The sequence below is a fragment of the Gigantopelta aegis genome, chromosome 13 (assembly GCF_016097555.1).
Source record: "Gigantopelta aegis isolate Gae_Host chromosome 13, Gae_host_genome, whole genome shotgun sequence".
NCBI lineage: Eukaryota > Metazoa > Mollusca > Gastropoda > Neomphalida > Peltospiridae > Gigantopelta > Gigantopelta aegis.
In genome coordinates this window covers 41008663-41035308 of record NC_054711.1, presented here as the reverse complement: position 1 = coordinate 41035308, position 26646 = coordinate 41008663, and the positions used below count along the sequence as shown (strand labels likewise).

At 36.8% G+C, this 26646-nt stretch overlaps 3 protein-coding genes across 4 annotated transcripts in view; 2 read left to right on the top strand and 1 right to left on the bottom strand.

The window, feature by feature from the left end:
* The window catches only part of LOC121387724 (alsin-like), a 130176-nt gene extending 109594 nt beyond the window's left edge, over positions 1-20582 (bottom strand). For both annotated transcript variants that reach the window (XM_041518917.1, XM_041518918.1), the window contains exon 1: positions 20453-20582. In XM_041518917.1, coding sequence (XP_041374851.1) covers positions 20453-20499 — 47 coding nt within the window. In that variant the 5' untranslated portion in view covers positions 20500-20582. The remainder of the gene's footprint in view (positions 1-20452) is intronic.
* Positions 1797-4137, top strand: LOC121387725. Its single transcript, XM_041518919.1, has one exon. The coding sequence runs from the start codon at positions 1801-1803 to the stop codon at positions 3430-3432; it is 1632 nt and encodes a 543-aa protein (XP_041374853.1). The 5' UTR covers positions 1797-1800; the 3' UTR covers positions 3433-4137.
* A 5824-nt stretch (positions 20583-26406) lies between the features above and the next one.
* LOC121387696 (serum paraoxonase/arylesterase 2-like) overlaps positions 26407-26646 on the top strand; it is a 24003-nt gene continuing 23763 nt past the window's right edge. The window contains exon 1 of the mRNA XM_041518886.1: positions 26407-26497. The gene's annotated coding sequence lies outside the window, so the exon portion shown is untranslated. The remainder of the gene's footprint in view (positions 26498-26646) is intronic.

The window sequence follows — 26646 nt, the reverse complement described above, 5'->3', positions numbered from 1 at the left end:
TTATATGCACCATCCCAACAAGATAGTACATACCACGGCCTTTGTTACACCAGTTGTGGAGCACTGACTGGAATGAGAAATAGCCTAATGGGTCGACCGACGGGGATCGGTCGTAGACCGACCGCACATCAAGCGAATGCGTTACCAGTGGGCTACGTCCCGCTCCCTTTTAAAGAAGTTGAAAATGTGTAATGTAAAGTGTTGTTAAACCGACATCCTTTCCTTATGTGGAAACATATCCACTATTATTATTCTGCATGCTTTTCCACCACCACACACAGAAGCACCTGTACTTTTAGTTCAGCAACTACAAAACGACACGCTAAATGGCTTATTGAGGTTGTCTAAATAAGAAACATACATGTATACAGTATAGCGAACAAAGTGTCGGCTCCCTCTAACTAAACTCCCTGGCTTTTGTGGCAGTGTATTTTATTGACACCATTCTGAAAGCATTTCTTTGTCGGCCACATGAACACATGGACAGGCAGGCATTACATGACTTTTTCCTTTCTTTCTCATTTCAGTCCGTGCTAGAGGAGATTTTCCCAGGCATGACCAGCTCCAAGAGGTATTCACACGGACAGGAAGACGTATTCAGAGAAGAAAAAAGGAAACCTGAAGTCTCGAGTTGTTAAATGTCTTCAACGAGTGAAAGGAAAGCTGTTCGTGCATAGGAATTACATTAAACGATTCTCTATCAATAACCATCTGGATTACGTGACCAAGAGCATTAATATCGGCAATAACCTGATTTAGGATGATCCTGGTAACAAAGGTGGAATGAAATATCATCTAGATAATCCTGGTAACAAAGGTGGAATGTGATATCATCTATATCATCCTGGTAACAGAGGTGGAATGTGATATCATCTATATCATCCTGGTAACAAAGGTGGAATGTGATATCATCTATATCATCCTGGTAACAAAGGTGGAATGTGATATCATCAAGATCATCCTGGTAACAAAGATGGAATGTAATATCATCCTGGTAACAAAGGAGTAATGTAACATCATCAAGATCATCCTGGTAACAAAGATGGAATGTAATATCATCAAGATTGGTTAACAAGTGGATTTTAACATCATTCAGATGATAACAATTTACATGGAGGATTACGGTATTCTGATTATGCTACAATATGATTCAAGGAGTTGACAACAGTTCAAAATATAAATATGGAATATTGGTTTCAATCTTGAAACGTCATTTTGATGGATAAAAATTCACTTTAATGAAGACAATGAGTTAGCTTGTGATCCGGTTTTCAAAATGCATTACTGTGTTATTTGTTTTCTGTTAGCAAACACTCATTAACCATTCATAATAGAATTTTATGAGTGGGTTTTTCTTGACAAGATGAACTCATCCTTCAAATCACTTCAGTAAAACGGATCTACCATTCTATATGTTACAGAATTATACCTGAACATTTCAAGAGATTAATCTACTTACACATCTGCATGTTACAGAATTGTACCTGAACATTTCAAGAGATTAATCTACTTACACATCTATATGTTACAGAATTGTACCTGAACATTTCAAGAGATTAATCTACTTACACATCTGCATGTTACAGAATTGTACCTGAACATTTCAAGAGATTAATCTACTTACACATCTGCATGTTACAGAATTGTACCTGAACAGTTCAAGGAGTTATATATCTGTTCATTTCCTTATTTCACTTCACCAAAAGTGAGACAATTTACTAATTATTGAATCCTGTATCCTGTATCTATTAGATCTATATCTGACACATACAAAATAAATTAAATAAATGTGTTGTGAATATGTCTGAGCACAGAGACATGAGTCCACGCACCCCACCACCACACAGACTGGTTTCCAACACCAACAGCGACGGCAGCAGCAAAATGGCCGTCACGTCTGTGAAGGACATCGCCCACGAAACGACCAGCTCACAAAGTCACTACAGAAACAAACAGAAGACTGCCAGGTATGCCTTGCCCAACGGTCACCACATTGCAATGCACGGCACGACGAAATCGCTGCCAGGAATGCTCCTCAACGAGACTGCGAAGGGCCGCACCCGGCGAGGTCACCACACGTCTAATGGCAACAGACACGGTGACGGGGTCGGGACCCACCGCGGCCGGCCCCCGTTCTCCGGGACCCACCGCGGCCGGCCCCCGTTCTCCGGGACAGGCCAGAGACACCACGGTAAGATCATTCACTCTCCGACTCCATTCCACCGGCCCGAGCCCAAAGAGAAGGCCATTTCGTTCTTCGACATTGAGCTGCAGAAGATTGAGAGGTTCCAGTACCGGCCGGGGGAGGAGGTGTGCGGCGCCATCCATATGGACGTCATGCGCAGCGTCGAGATCCGCTTCCTTGAGCTCGTGTGCGTGGGTGAGGGCACAGCCACGCTGCAGAAACACCGTGGAGACCCGCTCAGACAGACGGAGACGTACTTGCTCAAACGGACATACGTCATCGGGACGGGGGACGCCAAGTGGACGTCCGTGCTCACTCCCGGACATTACGTCTCCAACTTCCGCGTCAAGCTGCCGAAAAATATCCCCAGCACGCTGTCGTTCGTCGATCACCACAACGGCTTCTCATTCGAGGTGTCGTACTGCCTCAAGGCGCGGATCTGTGACAGCATCAGGTCGACGTCTTCGATACGCAGCACCGCCTCCAGCAGCATCAACAACCTGGTCAAGGTCATCCTGTCCAAGAAGCAGCCGTTCAACGTGCAGCAGCCATTTGACCTGCACCAGATACCCAATGCACTGGTGCCCGTCCTGCACGAGGAGGAAATCGTCCTGTCGTGTGCCAACAACAACGTGGCATTCTTCACGCTCAGTCTCGACCGTGCCGTCTTTCTCGCCGGCGACGACATCAGACTCCAGCTGACGGCGCACCTACCGACGTCGCAGCGAATCAAGGATGTGACGTGCACGCTCAAACAGAACATCGTCCTAAGCGAGGTCAACGAGAAACAGACCATCTGTCTGACGCAGCTCACACGCAAAGACCCGGCAGGGGAGGACAGGAGCGGCACGCCCTCCACCTTTGACATGACGATACCGACGCAGACCCACCTCCTGACGTCATTTCTTCACGGATGTAAGACCGTTCAGGTCACGTACACGCTGCAGGTTCTGCTCAAACTCTCACCAGGGGGTGGCAGGGTTCTGTTCGCTATTCCCATTTCTATTGGCCCATCGGCTGAGCCGATATATGCGGAGAAGACAGCTTCGAGGAAAATTGTCCCCATTTTCAATCGCCCAGTCAGATTTCCGTGTTTCTCGCCGTCCAAACCGGAAGCTAAGCGAACAAGTTCGACCGACCAGACCTCGCGGAGTTCGCAGTCAATCAATGTGGTCACCAAGTACAGCAACAGTGCGTTCGGACAGTGTTTCCTGTGTTGTCTCGGAGGATCGGCCGACATTGATTGAATGAAGAAGAAAAATCATTTTCAAAAATGCTTAAATACATTACTCCTTGCAGTTTGCTTCAAAATTTAACAATGTTGATGTAAAAAGCAGATTTTTTAATCTGGATCAGCAACAGTGTTAATCGATGTGAAAATGTACTAGCAATCACTAAATGATTTATAACTGTGTCGTCCACGACAGTGTTAATCGATGTGAAAATGTACTAGCAATCACTAAATGATTTATAACTGTGTCGTCAACGACAGTGTTAATCGATGTGAAAATGTACTAGCAATCACTAAATGATTTATAACTGTGTCGTCAACGACAGTGTTAATCGATGTGAAAATGTACTAGCAATCACTAAATGATTTATAACTGTGTCGTCAACGACAGTGTTAATCGATGTGAAAATGTACTAGCAATCACTTAATGATTTATAATTGTGTTGTGACCTCTGAAAATAACATAGCATAACACAAGTGAAAGGATTTTTTTTTTTAACTGTATGTTACAATGTGGCTGATATTTTTGAATAACTGAAATGGGGTGTCAGTGTTCTATGACTGCACATTAACTAAGGACATGTACATCATCCCTTGCAATTTGCATCATTATTTTGCAATGCTGACGTCAAAGACAAAAAGCAGGAAACATTTTTTTTTTTTTTTAAACTTTGATTAATTAAGGTTGTTACCAATATGAAAATAGTTTCTGACATGACAGCTCAAAGTTTGAGTTCAAGTCTCTTGTAACTTGAATTATCCGCAAGATATCGCATCTATGGGTTATTTCAATTGTGCTCATCAATGTGTTTGGCTCGAGAATTACAGCTCACTGTAAATCAAGTACATTGTATGTATGTATGTATGTATGTATGTATGTATGTATGTATGTATGTATGTATGTATATGTATATATCTATATGTATATATCTATATGTATATATATATATATATATATATATGTATATATCTATATATGTATATATCTATATATGTATATATCTATATATGTATATATCTATATATGTATATATATATATATGTATATATATATATATATATATACATATATATATATATACGAGCATAGTTTAAATGTCTCAAAGATGAATTACGGTACACAATGTATCAACACAAAAGTTTAGCCCAGGAGTTGATGGGTTGTTTCAGTAACTGTGCTGATGTGTTTGGCTTGGGAATGACAGTTCAAAGTATGTATCAGTAACCCCTGCAATTAAGAAAATGTCTGTGGCAAAAAAACGTGATTGAAAAAACAAACATAATATAGTCTGAGGCAAAATAGTGCTGTGGAGAAGTAAAAACTGCATGGCGTTGCCGACTTTCACAGGCAATTGCAGCGGTTTAAGTTTAAGTGTCATTAATTATCCCTTGAGCCAATGTGTTAATATCTGTGTATGTAATAGTTAAACCTGACATACATACAATATATATATATTTGTACATCAATACATACATCAATACATACATACATACATACATATATACATATATACATACATACATCAATACATACATACATACTTACACACACATACATACATATATACATACATATGTACGGACGTACCTATCTACCTACATACCTACCTACCTACCTATCTACATACATCCCTACATACATACATACACACACGTAGTTGAATCAGTACTTACAGTAATTTCACTATATATATCACCATGTGACATTAGCTACATACATACATACACACATGTACGTACGTACATACATGTACATACATGCCTACATACATACGGACGTACCTACCTACCTACGTACCTACACACATACATATGGACGTACCTACCTACCTACGTACCTACACACACATAGTTGAATCAGTACTTACAGTAATTTCGCTATATATATCACCATGTGACATTAGCTACATACATACATACACACACACACACGTACATACGTACATACATACATACCTACATACATACATTAGTATGGACGTACCTACCTACCTACGTACCTACCTACCTACACACACATAGTGGAATCAGCACTGAGAAATCAGGCCCAGTACTTACAGTAATTTAGCTATAATATATATCACCATGTGACATTGGCTACATACATACATACATACACACACGTACGTATATACATACATACATACACACAGTGGAATCAGCACTGAGAAATCAGGCCCAGTACTTAGAGTAATTTACCTATAATATATCACCATGTGACATGACAAACCCTTTTTCAGCATCGTGGAAATCGTAATTAGCATGAGCTCAGTGACATGTGTGCAATCTCAGTGATTACAATGGTCAAACAACAAGGACCGTTAGTTTGTCAACTGATATATCAACCGGTAGTTCTCCTCAATCTCGATCAATATATAATGTTAACATCTCCCTCAAAAAAAAAAAAAAAAATACTCAGGGTTTCTGCCAGAGGGTATGAAGAGTAAAATTTACGTACTATAAAATCTTGGAAATTAATGCATATATTTTTACAATTTTTAGATAGATGACAGTAAGAGAACTGCTGTTTGAAATTTGTCAAAGCACGTGAACTGCAGTGTCCACTTTGAAAACATTTCATATCCATAACGACCTAGAAGGGTACTAATTATGGTCTGTTTTGTTTGTATTACGTACCATCAAATTACTGTCCGGCAGAAAGCCTGATACCGATAATGTAAGCCTTAAAATATTAGCAATCTTAAAATGTAGTGAAATCCAAAGAAGTGACATATATTAGCGACATTAAAGGCGCAGACCCATAGAAAATGGACACTATAAATCTGCCCGTCAAAAAAAAGACAGCGTTCACAAAAAAAAAGGCACGGAATCGCTTACATTCTTCTTCACAAATATATCTTACACATTTTATGAAATAAGTGAATACATTTGCCATTTTTTTCATCTCTATCTACCCCTTTTTTTCTTTTCTTTTTTTTTAATTGTCAAAACAAAAACAAACAAATTTCACATACATGTACATACACACATACCACCTCATTTTCAAAAACATTTAGATGGAAAGCTTGTATTTATTTTTATACCCTAAACTATAATTAAATTTATTTTTATTTCACAATTTATGCTCATTACCTAATATCATGGCCATATTTTGTTTCATTGTTTAGCTTGTAATTATTTATTTTTAATTTGGCTGCATAGTACAAAATTCAATGTATTTCCCAAGAATACTAAATACTGCATGGACTGGGATAACCAGATTACAGTTAGTTCTCAGCCCGCACTAATTAGCCACATTGGTTTCCCGAATCCTGAATCCTGAATCGAAGACAAATATGTTGATTGTATATCTTAACGTATGTTAAAGTCTCGGTTGGACTATCTTGAAAAACTGGTGGTCCCTACATTTAAAGTTTACTAATAAACATATAAAAGAAATTGTAAAATCTCTTGTCATTACACTGAATGTACTCTGTAAAAATATACACATACTAGCAGATATTGTGTGATATCTTCAGCTGACCTTGGTGAAAACTACATTTATTACATAACATTTAGTGAAATATCTTAAAATATCTGTGAAATAAAAGTGTTATCAGTCACTCAGTGACAATAACACATTTTAGAGTGAAATAGTAAAATGTTCACTCTAAAATGTGTTATCGTCACTGTAGAAAGTGTTATCTTCACTGTAAGAAAGCCGGAACTATTTTTCTGTTGGCATTTTAAAAATAAAGGTAAATCGCCAAAAGTTATATAATAAATAGAAAATTTCATGTTTTTTGTCAAATATGATTTGTATCTCATCTCGCGAAGTTTGCAATCATATCACATTCGTCGTGCAAGTGCAACTCGTGTGATATGATTGCAAACTTTACTCAATGAGATATAAATCATATTTGACAAAAACATGAAATATCCTCTATGTATTTGTCTCTGAAATGAGTACAGAGTACTGCTCTCCCATTGTTGTACATTGTTTTACATGTACATACTGCATCTACCTGCTACAGGTGCTTCATTAACACATGATAAATAAATCTAATACAATTCGCACTTTTTTTTCTTTTTTTCTTTTTTTGTGACAACCAATATCAAGACACTGACAAACATGCATTACTTCTGCAATATTATGATTAGTTGAGGACTTTTACTTGTTTTCAGAATTTCACAATTTAGAAGAAAAAAAAATATATATCACCTGTTAATCAAACACCTGTGGTATAAGCATGTTCTTGTATAAGATATGTATACTAAAAGTTGTTTTTAAACCATGGCTGTTCCAAACTTGATCACCTGGATAAGTGGGAGACCTGTGTATGATTATTTAAAATGTCTGCCTCATGCTGTATCTTTTCCCCTGTGGCGGGATGTATAGCCCAATGGTAAAGTGTTCATCTGATGCGCGGTCAGCTTTGATTCCTATCGGTGGTCCTATTGGGCTATTTCTCATTTGAGCCAGTTCACCACTATAGAGCACATTGATTTATTAATGATTGACTATTGGATGAAAAACATTTGGTAATTTGGTCATATAGTCTTAGAAAGGAAACCTGCTACATTTTTCTATTAGTAGCAAGGGATCTTTTATATGCACCTGCCCACAGACATGATAGCACATACCATGTCCTTTGATGTATCAGTCGTGGAGCATTGGCTTAAAGGAGAAATAGACAATGGGCCCACCAACGAGGATCGATCACAGACCGACCACACAAGATGGAGCACTTTACCACTGCCTCTTCCTGAAATTTTAATAAAAGTGTTCAGGTACCGAAATGGCCCCGAGGTCAGGGTTTAACAATGGCCTAAAATGGTGGTTCTCATTCAAAATATCACATGAACTCTTATCTCATGACTTTTGAATGAATAAATATGGAAAATTTTGACAAATTGCAAAAAACATAGAAACAATGCAGTCGACTAAAAATGTGGAATTCCAGTTTAATGTTGAAAACCTTCGTTTCTGAATACAAATTTATTTTGTTCATGGTAGTGTATTAAAAAAGTATTCTGCCACACCACACCCTCCCCCACCTAGGAATTATACATTTTGGAACAGCCCGTAAATCCATTATTTATCTCAATAAAATATCATCTCATACATGTATTTATGTATTTATTTGTTCTCAATTTTAAAGAAATCTTTCACATGCAAGTACATGTACATTTAGACTTATTTTCGTGCTTGTATCCAATTAAGGTTCCAATACGCTGTCCTGGGTATACACCTCAGCTGTATCTGGGCCGTCTGTTCAGGACAGTGGGTTAGTAATTAGCTATTACAGAGCGGTGCAGATACTACAGCCGGAAGGAACGTAGGGAATGTTTTAGTTAACGACGCACTCAACACATTTTATTTACGGTTATATGGCGTCGGACATATGGTTCAGGACCACACAGATATAGAGAGAAGAAACCCGCTGTCACCACTTCATGGGCTACTCTTTTCGATTAGTCTAAAAAGATCTTTTATATGCATCATCCCACAGACAGAATAGTACATACCACAGCCTTTGTTAAACCAGTTGTGGAGTACTGGCTGGAACGAGAAATAGCCCAATTATATTTTGTTGTATCTGTGAAAATGTCCTTTACATGTGAATTTTAACGGAGAGTCGGACAACCTTGAGCCATACCACTATTGTTTACCAGTGTTCTCACTGCCCCATTTAAGCACTATTGCATTTTGCCGCCCTCCTTTTATATTCTCCGCCCTCCTTTATTTTTCAGCACCCTACTATATTTTCCAGCACCTATCTCCGCTAATTCCAAATGCACACTTTTTTCCACACAATCCCCCCCCCCCCCCCCAAAAAAAAACACCCCAAAAAACCCAACAATCACTCTGCACACTGGACATCAAAGGAAACAAGCCGCGTTGTGTACGAAAAAGCAATTGACAAAACAGTTACCGTACAACGTAATTTAACAGTATTTTTAACAGCCTCTATTTTGTCCCATACCTGTATCCATTTGTATGTTTAATACAAACAAGAAAAGATATATTTTATTTGAGCAATGAAAACATTTTTTTTGGTACGGATTTGGCAATCTCCGATTGAAAAAACCCTCACTTATTTGTCACGTGATCAGAACTGTCATTCTGACTTTTGTTTCCACTAACTATCGTCTGATATTTTGTCCTCAATTGCAGATATAATTGGTAACTGATGATTTTTAACTTTCTGTCACTTCTGTCATTCTGTTTATTCAGCAGTTCTTTATAAAATATTATAAACTTTTCATTTTGGGAGGATATCACTATTTATAAAAACAACGGAAGTGGTAGTGTTTATCATTAAAATAATTTATTTTGGGTGCCAAATAATATATACACCGTCTGTACAAAAACGAAACTACTTTTTATCAGCTGGCAATAATATTTTATCACAGCGATCGATTCATTCTATGAAGATGGAAATAACAAAAAATGTATCGACATTAGGGGATCACTTTACAAACATCCTTATTGTTTTTCGTATATCTTGAAATCTTTATTAAAAATAATAATATTAAAACTTTGATTGGTTCAGCAAAACCAGAACTGCCCATGATGTCAGACCAATAACATCTTCGGTTCAATTAAAAGACGAGTCTGCTTGTATTTCGTATAAACTTTTTTGTAGGCAAAGTAAGAAGCATGTTTTTCCACAAAGTCAACCAGCACACAACAATATGGTAACCAAGCTCCCCTTTTTTTCTTCTTTTTTTTCGTTTATTGTTGATGGGTATTTTCTTGGGTTTTTTTTTATGGGTGTGGTGCCGCGCGGCCGCCCTCCTTTAATTTTCACACAGCTAGAACACTGTTTACACTGTGCTGTCTCTGTGTTAGTGAGAGAGAAGTTGCCATAGAGGTCTTACACCTACCCACTGAGTCGTTACACTTGTTGTTGGTCATTGGTGGGACACGAACCTAGTAACTACCAGCCATAAGTCTGATGGCTTAACCACTACAACACAGAGGCCATCAACCTTTCACAAATTATCTTCATGTTTTTATTAAATCTAGTGAAAGAAACAAACGTTTTATTTTTATCTACAGCTGTATGGTTTCAGATGTAGCCTACATGCACGATTGAGAACCTCAGATAATATATTGCGAGAGGAAACCCACTACAAAGGGATCCTTATATGAACTATCCCCCAGACACATCATACTACGGCCTTTGATATACCAGTCGTGGCACACTGGCTGGAACGAGAAATAAGCCAATGGGCCAACTGAAGGGGATTAACCCTGGACTGACTGCGCATCAGACGAGTGCTTCACCACTGGGATGTCCCGCCCACAAATATAAAGGTGTGCACAGGCACAGTCAACGCATTTTAATTACGGTTATATATACATGTATATAACATCATGCAGACATATGGTTAGGACCACACACACACATATATATATAATGAGAAAGAAAGTCTGCCGTTGTCACACAATGGGCTATTCTTTCCAATTATCAGCATGCACTGTTTCTGCCAGAAAGAAATCTTGGGGTATGGTGCTATGGAATTGAATGTAACCACAGTCAACAGGGGGTATGGGGGCCTTCCCCAGAAAGAAAATAGGTTAAATTTTGGGTTAAGGTTAAAAAAATCATACAGTAAATATAAGAGTAATTAATTTTGTCAAAAGGTTAACCCTTTCAGGTAAACTTGGTACCTTTTCATTCTGATTTTAAACAATAGAGAGTAAAATCATTAATGCTATTGTTATTAATACCAGATAACAATTTTTAGCCAATTCCTAATAATAAAATTTTCTTTGCATCTATACACTTTACGGCAATCTGATTGGTCCAAAGGTGCTTACTTTTTTTCGTTCATATCCCCCCCCCCCCCCTCCCACCCGACTCGCACTACTTTTGTGCAACAAGCCGGATTATTCTGGCAATCATATTTAGATATTTTGAAGAAAACACACGTGAAAGCTAAAAAAAAATTATACGATAAATTAATGGAAAATGCTATAGCAGAGTAGACATGTAGATATATACGCATTGATTTAAAAAAAAAAAACCCACCCAAAAACCCCAACCTCTTCGCTAATCATGACATGAGACTCGGTCGGTGGCCAAAGAAATCATGTAGGAAACTTCACTTCTGTAACTTACTTGTAAGCGATGTTCTACAGCGAAGTGCACACTTTTGTATGACCCTCTACGCAGGCTCATACAATGTGCACATCATTTTTTTGGTTCATACTTCCATGAACCAACAAATAATTGCGGTCAATTCTTAATTAACATTATTATTTTAGTATTAATATTGTTACAAATACCCAATTTTAAAAAATGTTAATGGTATGAATAACAGATAAAAACAGTTTAGGCTAATTAATAATATTGTTTCCAATTTAATAACCAATGTTGTTTTTTTACTATATAAAGTCAAATATTATTGTTAAGAATATCCGATATCATTAAAAAAAAATTTGGTCAAGCCCATTGGTCCAAAGTATCCAATCAGTGCACCATAACTGGTCAAAGGTCATTGTATGTGTTTTCCTGTCTGTGGGAAAGTGCATATAAGATCCCTTTCTACATTTGGAAAAATGTAGCGGGTTTCCTCTCTAAGACCATATGTCAAAATGACCAAATGTTTGACATACAATGGCTGATGATTAATTAATCAATGTGTTCTAGTGATGTCATTAAATTTAATAATTTAGGGGACTGTCAGAGTAGGTAGTGCAGATGTCACAGAGGAACCAGTTATACCGCGTGTTGAAGGAGCAAGTACAGTCCAGAGGCATTCATTCGACTGAGTATGGCAATGGGTTATTAACAGCAATGGATCTGCTCCAGGATACTCCGACGCAGAAAACTTAGGATGGCAGGTATTGCCCTACAAATACTTACAAGCTAGTGTTACGGCTCCTGACCTCCAACAGTTAATGAGTAATGCTAATGCAATAAGAATTGTAAAATGTGGATTCGAAATAACAAAGATGGTTATGACCAAAGAAGAACTTACCAATATATCTTCAGTCAGTACAATGAGAGCAGACTTTGTGGCTGACCCAACTTTCTACATGTGTATGATAAAATTCATGAATGGGGACAAAATATGGTGGATGACAAAGGTGATAAAAAGTTTGATGCAGTTTCACAAAATCTAACTCAACAATGGGGATACAGAAAAAGCCAAATGGAATTGGTTAGATGTAAATTTCAACTTCCTAAAGGTTTCAATACTTCGAAAGACGGATATCTTCCTGAGGTACTTGGAAAGGATGATGTGTTTTGTATGTTAAATGATCTCACTCTACATAATGTTGATGGCCACTACAGATATGAGTGGGTTGCTAACAGAACACATTGGTATCCACTTGGGAAGTATATCTGTTTAATTTTATGTTACATTACATGTAGTCTAAGAAAGATAACTCCAACATTATATTCCAAGTTTTACTGGTCTAATTAAGATGATTATCTCCCTTACACATGCAATGAAGAATGGATACAGTATATACTGGCTTCGGTGGCACAATGGTTAAGTCATCAGACTACAAGCTGGTAGGTACAGGGTTCACAGCCCGGTACCCTCTCCAACCCATAGCGAGTTCTTAAGGGCTCAATGGGTAGGTGTAAGGCCACAACACCCTCTTCTCTCTCACTAACCACTAACCAACTAACCCACTGTCCTGGACAGACAGCCCAGATAGCTGAGGTGTGTGCCCAGGACAGCGTGCTTGAACCTTAATTGGATATAAGCACGAAAATTAAGTTGAAATGAAAAATAAAAGGAAACAGTATTCCACTCGTGATGATTACAAATCTAATACATATACTAGCACAGTACAATTACATGTACTATTTGATTTGTTTAACTAGATTACATTGAAATACTAATCCTCAGCTATTGTACCTATTTTTTTCCAAGGATGAAATCTGAACAAACACCTTTTTTAGGCCTAATGTGTTATGTCTAAAAATGGTAACCAGTCAATTCGTACCATAGTCATTTCGTACCCAAGTCATTTCGTACCCTGGTCATTTCGTACCATAGTTATTTGGTCATTTTGTACCCCATTTCATACCATGGTTATTTTGTACCATGTCTGTTTGGTCATTTCGTACCTTGGCTATTTCGTACCTCAATCATTTATTGTGCAGCTTAGTTTTCGTTCATCATTATATTAATTACCAACGAGCACCTTGTGTTAGAATAACATATCAGAAAAAACTTAATTACCCACGAAGACCATGTGTTAGATAAACAAACGGATTATGTTTTTAATAAATAAACAAAGGCCATGGTTTTCTTCACCAAGTTTATTACAAGAGGCCCAACATTTTTAAAAATAAACTATCACCTTCATGTGGCAATATACATATGTGGCAATATACATATGTTCAGAAAAGTTAATTCAATAGGGTTAATGGTCACTGAAACACATTTCATCGTTAATTCACTTCTCTTATTCATTCAAACCTTTATTCATTTAAACCGTTGCTCACTTTACAATGTATGTTTACACATCAACATTTATTCATGAAACAACACAAATAAGAAGTGGCATACCATGACAAAAATAAGATACTGAGTACAAAATGACTGTGGTACAAAATGACCAAACATTATGGTACGAGATGGTAAAACGTAGGTACGAAATGGCTATGGTACAAAATGACTGTGGTACGAAATGAGAACATGCCCCCTACTCTTAAAATAATACGTAAGTGTGTTTTGTTTAATGACACCACTTGAGCACAGTGGTCTATTAATCATCGGCTATCGGATGTCAAACATTTAGTAATTTAGTTTTAGAGCTGAAACCTGCTGCATTTTTCCATTAGTAGTAAGGGATCTTTTACATGCACCATCCCACAGACAGGATAGCACATACCACAGCCTGTGATATACCAGCTATGGTGCACCGGCTGGAATGAGAAATAGCCCAATGGGCCCACGAGCGGCGTCCAACAGATAAGCACATGATGTATATAGAAATAAATACATATAGAAAGCTACTGGTCCACCAATGTTTTCACTTGTCCAAAAACTTTATTAATTTTATTCAAGTGCAAGGACAATGTTTTTTATTGCTCAAAATGAAACAGCATTATATACATTTTTATTTGTTTACTGGACAACCATTGTGGTATAGTTTGCTTGTCAAAGCAGATTTTTACTCACCAGGACAAACACTTATTTCGAATGCTACTTTAGTGTTTCTGCCAAAGGGATATGGGGTCCTCTCCCAGAAACCAAATGCGTTAGGTTTAGGCTTAGGGTTAAGAAAATCATACAGTAATAAGAGTCATTAATTTTGTGGCAGAAATAATCGCCCTTTTATACCAAACTTTGCCTAACTTTTCATCCATGCCGAAGTTCTAAGTCACCTTCTTTCTTTTTTTTAAAGTATAGAGTAAAGAAGAGTATAAATAATTTCTACAAAGCATTCTGAGACAGTGAGAGTACTGCTAAAGTTCGAAATTGGATATTCTTCTCGTACAAAGGGGTGTGGTTTGCAAACTGCAAGTTAATCAACTTAATGTTTTCAGTTTTGTTTTTGTAAATAAAACAATTCATGTACACTGTGTTGAGTGTCATTTGCAGTTATCTGTGATACATTCGGCTCAAGCACCTTTCAATTCGAGACATTTCAATTCCACATCGATCGTTTTCAACTGTTTCATATGTTCGTAATCTGTTTAATCGGCATTACTTGTAAAATGTTGGCATTTTCAAAACACAAGTGTGGCTGCTTGGCACCACGCACTTAAAAAAACAACCAAAAAACAATAAACGAAAAGCCAAAAAAAAATTGGGGGGGGGGGGGGGGGAGGAGTTTGGTTACCATACTGTTGTGTGGTGTGTTGGTAGACTTTGTGAAAAGACATACTCCTTATTTTGCCTACAAAAAAGTGCAAAAAGGTTTATACATAATACAAGCAGACTTGTCTTTTAATTGAACCGAAGATGATATCGGTCCGACATTCACGGGCAGTGTTCAAGATTAACGGTATCCTGATATCCCAGGGATACCAGAATTTAATTTTGGATACCAGACTTCAAGAACCCAGTATCTCACCAGGATGCCATAAAATACTAAATTCTTAGGTGGGATACCAGATTTTGAAATGTTAGTATCCAACTGGGATACTGACCAAAAATTTTAATCTCAAACACTGCACGGGCAGTTCCGGATTTGCTGAACCGATCAAAGTTTTAATATTATTATTTTTAATAAAGATTTCAAGATATACGAAAAACAATAAAGATGTTTGTAAAGTGATCCCCTAATGTCGGATACATTTTTTGTTATTTCCATCTTCATCGAAAGAATCGATCGGTGATAAAATATTATCGCCAGCTGATAAAAAGTAGTTTCATTTTTGTAAAGGCGGTGTATATATTATTTGGCACTCAAGATAAATGATTTTAATGATAAACACTACCACTTCCGTTATTTTTATAAGCGTTCATATCCCCCAAACTGAAAAGTTTACAATATGTTTTAAAGAACTGCTGAATAAACAGAATGACAGAAATGACAGAAAGTAAAAATCATCAGTTACAATCAATTATATCTGCAACTGAGGACAAAATATCAGATGATAGTTAGTGGAAACAAAAGACAGAATACCGTTCTGATCACGTGACAAATTTGGCGCCAAATAAGTGAGGTTTTTTCAATCGGACATTGCCGAATCCATAAAAAATGTAAAAGTTTTCATTGCTCAAATGAAATATAACTTTTATTGTGTGTATTAAACATACAAATGGATACAGGTATGGGACAAAATAGAGGCTGTTAAAAATACTGTTACGGTAACTTGTCGTAAATGTTTCGTCAATTGCTTGTTCGTACACAACGTGGCTTGTTTCCTTTATGTCCAGTGTGCACTGATCATTGTTTTTTTATGTGTGGTAAAAAGTGTGAATTTGGAAATAGGGGAGATAGGTGCTGTAAAATTTAATAGGGTGCTGGAAAATAAAGAGGGGCGCACAAAAATAAAGGAGGGCAGCAAAATGGAATAGCGGGGTGGGCCGCCCCACTTAAATGGAGCAGCGAGAACACTGCACAATAAAAATATTAGTTTGTTGCATTTAATTATTTTTTTTATGATATTCTTGAAAACTTGTATTTTTTTCCAGGACAACATAAATAATGGTAGTGTTCCAATAACATTCAAGACCAATTACAATCTGATTTATTGAGGGGCATCAATGGCAAGGGGTATAAAAGGCACGGCAATTGCTCCGATTGTATAAAGCATTACGTAAATGTCAGGCTGCACTTATAATCTGAATAGATCAGCCCCTTCAAAGGGCCCTATGAGCAACCTATGGAGACACTTCAGCACCAACTAGGTCCCAGTAACGAGCTACTCTCGGCACACTAAGTTCAAAACATATATAGCTCCCCCTTTTTAATTTGGCGGACTGTTAAAAAATGTGCCCAATTTCCTTCATTCAAATTGCACATCTTTTTCCCTTTGGCATTAATCCTATGGGACATTAAAAATTCTGTAGCACCAAAACCAACCCCCTCAGGGTTCCAGCTGGAAAAATGTCCATTAATAGCCAAAGTTGTAGCCAAATGTTTACTTTTATAGCCACGATATAAATTTTATAGCCAAAAGAGCGGATTGAAAATTTTAATATTTATATTTGTGTAATTTATTCTCAAATTCATGTGGTGTATTTGTCCTAGTGAGCAATACATTTGTGATTCTTTTCAGGTTTTCTTGAACTGCTTTTTAAATGGCCCATTCAGATTGTTAACAAACTATAATTATGAAATAAAAACAACCCGAGGTAAAGTGTATATGCATTGCGTTGTAATCACTGGCGGTCCCGCAACGCTTAGCGTCACCACGTGATAACTGTGATTAAAGATCGCATTTGAACGAGCATTTGATTTACTAGAACAATGTTTTAAAATTAAAACTAAACAATGATACAAAATGCAAATTATCTTGGTAGATAAAACATAAGAAATAATTCGGTGTGAAACGTAACTAAAAAATTGTGGACCCGCATATCTGGCGTTTTAATAGGTTATACTGAGCTGACGCAAACTGAAATAAATATATTCATACGAATGAAGTACTCGATCGAACAGAGCCCTGTATGTAGATTTTATTCGTGAGGAATCGTTAACGATTTGATTGGTTCACGATTCACTGCATCCACATTTTATTTTATTAAGGGCAAGAATTTAGCGTGTATATTTTCTTTGGAATGGTGGCGACATTAAATATATATATATATATATATATTAGGAAAATAAGATAATCCAACTTTCGGGAAACATTGTTTGAAAAAAAAAAAATCGCCATTTTGTATCGCCTGATTGACCAGATTATAGCCAAATTTGTGATAATTCGCCAATTGTCGACAATGGCGAACGGCAGCTGGAACCCTGCCCCTATCTGTTACCAACCCCATTCGGGCTGCTGGTGTTCTCTTGCACCTGCCAGTGTAGTTCATCAAGATAAACGTTTCCAGCACGATATTTATTGCTGTGCCGTAACGTTTATCCATTGGATCGAATTTTCCATTTGCAATCACAATTTAATAAAATCAGGCACATGTGCTTTATTTAAGAGCCTCAACACGTACAACAACATATTTTAATAAATTTTAGACAAAAATATTAAGTACAATACCTTTGGTAACCTTTCTAGGATTAGATGTTTGAAGATGACATATTTAAACATTTGAAAGCTATTTTTATCCTGGCACATCGAAAATGCGGAATGAAAATTTTGCGGAACGAGAATTATTCGTATCAAGCATTTTACGTACACCCAATAAAAAGAAATATTGCGGAACTGAATGGAATTGATTATTTATTTTGTTATTTTTGTTTCTATATATGTGCTTTGTGTGGGTTGCATTATATGCATTGTTATTAATATTATCACATTAAAGTTTTGGGGTGTATTATTCTTTTTTATTATTATTAAAAAAATAATGATTGTTAGTACAAGTCATTACTTATTTTAAGTCCTTCATTTATTTACTTTTTTAAAAATTATTATTTCCTTTAGTATTTTTTTTTTAAATATTATTATTACAGACCATTGCTTATATGTGTTTCAAAGGTGTGGGGTTTTTTTTGCTATAATTACTGGTTATTAGTTATTTTAGGGGTTTTATTCAGTAAAAAAAAAAAAAAAATGAATATAAATTTCTTATAATTAATATGCACACACCCCAAGACCACAACCTAAAAAAATCATTGATTGTAATAGTTTCGTTAATCTTTCATAATATTTATATTAATCTTTTATAGCAAGTTCTGGGGAAAGGTGAATAGACACACAAAGAATGGGGAAACAGACAATTTGAAAGTTAAACTGGCTGTTGAAAACATTTTATACATGTAAATCTAACATGTTATAATGATTGTCAGCTCCATGTAATTTATTCCTTGAAACATATTCATGTAACTACTTTCAAAACTTGTACTATAAGTCACATGTAGTTACATTTCAAATCTGCACAGCAATGTACTTAAATAAAGTACTGAAAAAGTATGTTCAACTACATAATTATTAAGCATTAATTCTCAAATGTTAACCATAACATTTAGAAATTACCATAAGTGTATGAACATGTTAACTAAACTTACCTGAAGTAATCCTGGTACCAACAAAAGAACAGGAATGATACACATCCATCCCACTACTTGCATGTTATTGTCAAGTGCACACCAGTGTGCAGACAGGTACAAACAAGGCAGTCATCAAAAGCAGCAGTTGTCATCAAGTCACAGATATGCATTAATTACAAAACATGTTCATATGGTTGCGAGGCAATCCTCAACAACACATTTAATGTTCAAACGGTTAAGTAGGAATCAAAATAAACATCGGTTTAGCCAATGTGCAGACGGGTACAAGGCAGTCATAAGTGTGACTTGGTGACAACTGCTGCTTGAGACAACTGCCTCGTACCAATGTGTGTTAAACACGGGTAAGCACACTAAATTACGAATAATGCACATTAACAAGAAAACAAGAAACAAGCAAATGCGTGATATCGTGCCACCCTGTTTCATCCCTCTATGTCCGTCTCCCCCAACCCCCCTCTGTGTTGTGTGTATATAAGTGTGTGTGTGTGTGTGTGTGTGTGTGTGTGTGTGTGTAACAGAAACATTTATAAATGAAAAACACCCCACGTTTTATTTAGTTAATAATTAAATTAATTTATTTATTATCATTATTATTAAATCAATAATTTATTATGTTATTTATTTATTATAATTACTAACATTATTCAGTAATTTATTATTATTTATTAAGTATTAATTATTTGTTTATTATATTATTTAATTGTTATTATTAATTTATTTATTATCTATTAACTGATTTTTAAAAAATATTATTCATTAATTAAGTGTATTTATTTATTATTATTATTATTATTATATTCCATTAAATATCGTGGAAGAAACTCGTGAACCAGAGACGAATAATAAAAATAATTCGATTCCGCCAACAGTTTTCAATCACATTTTAAATATGCTCACAATGGCCGGCGGGAATATTCAAGATTTTGTTCGTAACTGAAAATTGGATTAATGCATGATTACTATTTGGACAAACTGTCTATTTATGTGTAAAACGTGACTCGGGAAGTTTTCTTTATACAGTAAGTGTTTATATTTATTGCTCCATCTCATATTTCGCCATGAAATAATTAATTCCATGGCTGTATCGATTCTGCCTGAAATCTGGGCAGAAACTGCACGCTTGCTTTTGCTGTTAAAGTTGTAAACATCGGGTCCAATAAATGTCAAAATGTTAAAAAACGGACCGTAGATGTTTACCTTGGTGAACTACTGCCAGTGCAGGAGCCTAGGTCCCTTCTAATTTCGGAAATTCCTGTCGTGGACGGCGGAGCCGGAGCAGCTACAACAGCTTGCTCTGAATGTGCACGTAAAAACTTCTGATCTGACCTGACCTCAGACTGCACGTTATCTACCGTATCTATTTAATCACGATAAAAGAGGTGGGTCGAAAATACATTACCTGTCAATCAAATCAGGAAATGTCATGCCAATTTACCAAGTGAAAAAAAGAAAGAAAAGAACAAATATTACATTAAATACTTACTGTTCAACATTCTTCACATCCAATTCTTTATCAGTTGAGGCTGACATTGCTGTAACTGGTCCACGGTCTTTAAAAAACAAATTCAAAACAACTTTTTAATTTTAAGGAGGCAGCCATTACTTCGTTTCAGTGTAAATTTGCCCTTCTCTTGGCAAGCACTACAGTTATCGGTAAGGACGAAAAAGCATTGCCGTTAGTGCCAATCCGTACTAAGAAAATATACTTTGATATCTCGAGATATTAAGTCGAGATAATAAGTCGAGATTTCAAGACAATAAGTCGACACCGTGACTTATTATCTCGTGATCTTGACTATTTTCTCGTAATCTCGAATAGAACTACTATTCCAATGGTCGCACAGAGCTGCCATCGACAAAACATTATTTTAGAATCGTTTTTACGACAAACTGATATATTTCTTGGCCTGTTTGTCAATATAATGATATAATTAAGCCAACCTAATCACCACATATTGCAAAAAGTAACCCTAACCCTAATCTTATTTAATTAACCCTAAATTATTTTGCTATATCAGTGGCAGTTTTAGGCCACCATATGCATATATAATTTACTATAAAATAGTACGTATTAACACTAATGCTCTTTCGTAAACCTGTAAACGATATACTAGTATGGTGACTGGAAAAAAAAAATCAGAGGAAAAAAGGTCACGATTTTTATATAACAAAATGTATGGGTTTGCAGAGTACTGAGTGTTAGTGTAGGCCCTTGTGTAATTTCGTGTAAAATGTTTGTTAAAAGTGCACTACCACTTGATTCTGCATTATTATATGATAGTGATTAAAAAAATTTCTTTGGAAATTTTTTCTAAACTTCTAACAGTGGATAAATTGACCAAATCCAAGATGGCCGCCATGGAAATCTTGAAATATACTTTATGCCATATCTTTGCAACCAGTTCAGATAAAAACATGAATGAGGGATCTTTTTATACATTTTAATACATGAGAAATTTGTTTTTGCCATCTATAGATGGAAAAAAATGAAATGGAACCGAGATGGCAGCCATATATGTGCAAAAAATGGCAGCGGTTGGCATAGAATAGTGTACTATATACTGTACTATATGTTTTGCGATTTGTTGCTGTCTTTTGTTACTGTATCTTACTTGTCAGCTGGACTGTATTCACCTACAACTGTAACCCAAATTCTAAATGGGAAACACATGTACCAGTCTGTGGAGGCACACATGGTTACATTGATTGCCCTGTACAATCTGTACTTTCAAAGTTTTCCGACAACAGATCCCGAGGAAAGGCCAGTATTGTACTCGGCATCTACTTTGCTTGGCGAGGCATACCGTAGATACATCAACCAAAGCACGGAGAATAGAAAGGATCCAAGTGATGCTGTCAGAGAAGTGATGACGATATTCGAGTCCAGAGATATTATGAAGAAGGAAATGCAAACAAGATGCAACACTTTGTTCTAAACTACATGAAACAGTTTGAAATGATCCTCCAGTTCGTGCGAATCACCAGACAACGAGATCTACTGCACATGGAAAGCATATAGTGTCTCTTACAAAGTATTTCTTCGCTTATGATCATCAAAACTATGCTCGCTTGCTCCCTCTTCAACGATGCAAAAAAACCCTGAAAAACAACGTCCAGACCTCTGGGCAGAATTCATGAAAGGAAACTTCTGTGTGACGAAATGTGTGGCTGGCTTCACTTCAATAGCTCCAGATCATGAGAATGAGCAAGAAAACCGGACAGTGAAAGTGATTGGAGGAGAGTAGGAATAACCCAAAATGAGAAGGCGCTTGATACGTTCTTCCTCAAAGCACCAGAGCTGTCCAAGTTACTACACGAATTTGCAACAGAATACGGCATTGTCAACAATGACAAAAGAACACAACACCATGAAATCACAGGTGGGAAGCTCTCTCAAATGATGAAGAATGCTTGCCACTGACTGACGTATTCCGAGAACATGGAGACCCATTCATGGCAGCTGAAGATAAGGACGAGATTTACAACCTTCTTACAAAGGAAGTTATGACTGAAAAAGTGTCGAAAGAAATCTTGGAACTAGACCAGATTGGTCAACGCATGTTTGTGGAATTCGCCACCGAACTCCTGACAGAAGGACGACTTTGTGCGTGGGACAAAATCACGAAGAAGAAGCTCAAAACATTCAAGACCTCAAATGCCATGATGGAAATGAATGCGGGCGGAAAGCTAGTAAAGATCAAAGAGGAGCGTGGACTGTTGCAAAGACTCATCGCCATCTCAAGACGTCGACCACATCTTGATCTGAAGGAATGCATTGGCACCTATGAATTTGGCATAGTACCACGATCTCTATTCGCATCAGATGGAACAGTCTTGTTGGCTTATGACAAAGCGAAAATACTCCACCATCTTGAGCTCCTAGTCAATAATGAACACCTGGTCATACATACTCCAGCCACAGAAACACCCAATTATTCTCCGACAACAAAAACATCCAAAAGATGGAAGCATCAGAGATTACATATGCCCCAGACGTAGCAACAGAAGCCCTAGCAGGAAGCGATGACTCCTTACCAAAGTATAAAGTGATAATTGTCGATGGCATGGCCCTCGTGAATGCAGTACCCAAGACCGACCAAATCAAGACATGCAACGATTTTGTACAGATCTTTCTTGACCAGCTCAGCAACATGGCCGGCAATTACGATGAAGTGAGGTTGGTATTCGACAGATATCTGGACACCTCCCTCAAAGAACAAATGAGAAGAAAACGGACAAAGGGGAAATCAACATATTACCATGTCAAGGACACTACTTTAATCCAGAATATTTCTCTGAAGGATTTCCTCGCGAATATCAAGACAAAAGCAGAACTTGCAACTTACCTAGTTGCAAAGAGTACAGATCATAGCAAGAGTAATTTTTTTTTATAAAATTGAAGAAATTCATCGTTACACCAGGGACAGAAATTAATGGCAACACTTGTGTTCCAACCGCCCTTCTTACACACAGTCAAGAAGAGGCGGACACCTTTCTCCTGCTGCATGCCCTTTCAATTGACAAAAATGGAGAGGTTGTCATTGCATCTCCAGACACTGATGTTTTCCTTCTGATGGTCCAAATGTACACAAGCCTACCCAGTGATATAAGCTTCCTTACATGGAAGGGAAACCTGAAAAGAAACATACCAATCCAACCAGTGTACGACAAGTTAGGACAAAGACGTGCTTCAGCGATATTAAGCCAGACCTTTCCCCAGGATTTTTTCAAGGCGCTTACAAATCAAGCCAAAATAAGTGGGGTAGTGGGTTGATAACAGTTAAGTATTTGCCTTCAATCCAGCTAATCATGTTTTTTTCAAACTTTTATTTAAAGTACGGAGAGAGTACTTGAGTCCTATTGTTTGGACTCATGGATAAAACACTGACTAACCATGGAAATATAAAAGGATAGATCGTCAGAAAAACCAGGTTAATTCAACTATCGATAACTATCGCAATTGTTGGCTCAACTATCGATAGTTTCGATAGTATGCATAGTGAAATATGGTCTACGACCAACGCATGATTTCACTACCTAGTGACATTATTACAAATAATTAAGTACAAAGACAACATACAAACATATGTACATAAGCACGCACACTCACACAGACACATACATACATACATACATACATACATGTAGGCTCCATGCATGTGGTTGAGTTATAGAACATCCTTTTTTATGGATGCTTCAATAGCTCAGAGCACATCGTGGTTAGTCTTACAATTTGCGGGCGATTCGGTTGCCACAGGTTCGAGTCCCAGCAGCGGCATGGGACAACTTGTAAGGCCAGAAAGGATTTAATTATCCCCTGCGCCAGTGCGTTAATATCTATGTATGTAACAGTCAACCTCGACATACATACAATATATAGATATTCATACATCAATACATACATACATACATACATGATGGATGACTCTATAGCTCAGAGCGCATGTGGTTGAGTTATAGAACATCCTTTTTATGGATGCTTCGATAGCTCAGAGCGCATCGTGGTTAGTCTTGCAATTTGCGGGCGATTCGGTGCCACAGTTTCGAGGCCAGAAATGATTTAATTATCCCCTGCGCCAGTGCCTTAATATCTATGTATGTAACAGTCTACCTCGACATACATACAATATATAGATATTCATACATCAATACATACATACAAACATACATGTACATACATACATACCCACACTTACATAAACACATACATACACACACATTCATACATGTACATATATACACAATCTAATTAAAATTAGCTCCACTATTACATGTGGATCTAACACCAGCCAGTTGGAGCTCATGTCCATCAATCAAAACCTTACTTGCAGAATCCTGCCAGTGGTTTAAAAATAAGTTGAAAACATTCCGAGTTATCCTGAGGGCATACGACATGTTTCGTGTGAATTACGAATGCCTTAAAACATCTTTTATTTTATAAAATAAATAATTTGTAATGTAAAACAGAAGACTGATTTTTTTTTTTTTTTTTTTATAAATAAATAAATAATTTTTAATGTAAAATTGAAGACTGATAACCCACCCCGTACGTATTGGTATGGTTCGCTGTACTGCGGCGACTAAAATAGACTCGCACGATATTTTTAGAATTTGTATGCTCCCAAATAACGTTATAAAAGGCGAAGTGTGATTGGTCAATATTTAAATTATTATTTACAGATGAAATGTTACCTGGTCATTGGGGACTACGCAGTGTTGTTAGTTTTAAATCACTGGCAGGATTCTGCAAGTAAGGTTTTGATTGGTGGACATGAGCCCCAACTGGCTGGTGTTAGATCCACATGTAATAGCGGAGCTAATTTTAATTAGATTGACGAAATATTACCTGGTCATTGGGGACTACGCAGTGTTGTTAGTTTTAAACCACTGGCAGGATTCTGCAAGTAAGGTTTTGATTGGTGGACATGAGCTCCAAATGGCTGGTGTTAGATCCACATGTAATAGTGGAGCTAATTTTAATTAGATTGATACATACATACATATTGTAAGACTGAGGTTAATAGTTTTGCGAAATATCTATTCATATTACCGTTATTAAGCGATTTAACAATTCACAATACTGTTGCAGTACTATTGCAATAGTACTATCACTATTGCGATACTATCACAATAGTATTTTAACTATCGCAATAGGCCTACTATTGCAACAGTAAAACTGACCGCAAGAGTCACACCTACCGATTGTTAATTCATCTTCCTCCATTTTAAAAAAAAATTTACGAATCAAGTGAACCCGATAGGCCCCTATCGGTAATTTTAAGGAATAAACAAAAACGACTTAGTAAAATTAATGGTTTTGGGGGTTTGCAAAGTTTTGTATTTATAGATACTTACTTGTATAAACTTTATTGTTGGGCCGATAGCCTATAGGCCAGAGAGCTTTGTAATTCTTGCGACGGAGTGTGTCGAAGGTTAGCTGAATGTGGGTGCTGTCGGGTTTTTTTCTGTAGTGCGTGTATTAGTGATTAATATACAGGATTTAAAAAAAAAATCAATTCACTCAAAAATTATCGATGTAAAGGTATTTTACGTCAAACATAGGATTTTTTATGGTATTAGAGCGGATATCTTTGACTACCGTGTGGTGGGCAGCAATTGCCAGAAAATTACATAGCTTGGTCTCTGACTGGAAAATCTGTCCAAATGTCCGTCCGGCCCACTACAGTCAAAGTACGAGTTCAGGCTAATGAATGATAAGCAGACAAGAAATCGAATGTTGATTGCGCGAACCGTGCTCGACAAAACAAACCGAACAGAGTTTGAAGTATAACGCAGTTAAGGACGTTCCAAATAAGCGTCAGCACTTTCATTTATTTATTTAGTTTATTTTATTTTAAACTGACAATTACAATATAGGCAGGTCAAACCAGTCGAATCGATGTTTTCTTTATAAACGTAACCGAAATTCAAGGTAGTGGTTGCTAGCTTGAGTCTGGTCTGGAAAGTTTTGTTAGTTTTGCAAGGGACGTGGGATATTTATATATAAACGACAAAGCATCACTTGACTGTAAGAACACTGGAAATAAGAACTAGTTTATCACCTCCATTCCATTTATGCATTAGTTTGGTGTTACCTCCCTGTTATGTATCGTGATACGGAATACAAGCCAAAACGTACCCAAACCGCAACTTACCTACCCGAATCAAACCCATTTT

What these genes read in the sequence shown, in the direction of transcription:
- LOC121387725 (XM_041518919.1), top strand. Translation starts at nt 1,801, where the DNA reads ATGTCTGAGCACAGAGACATGAGTCCACGCACCCCACCACCACACAGA.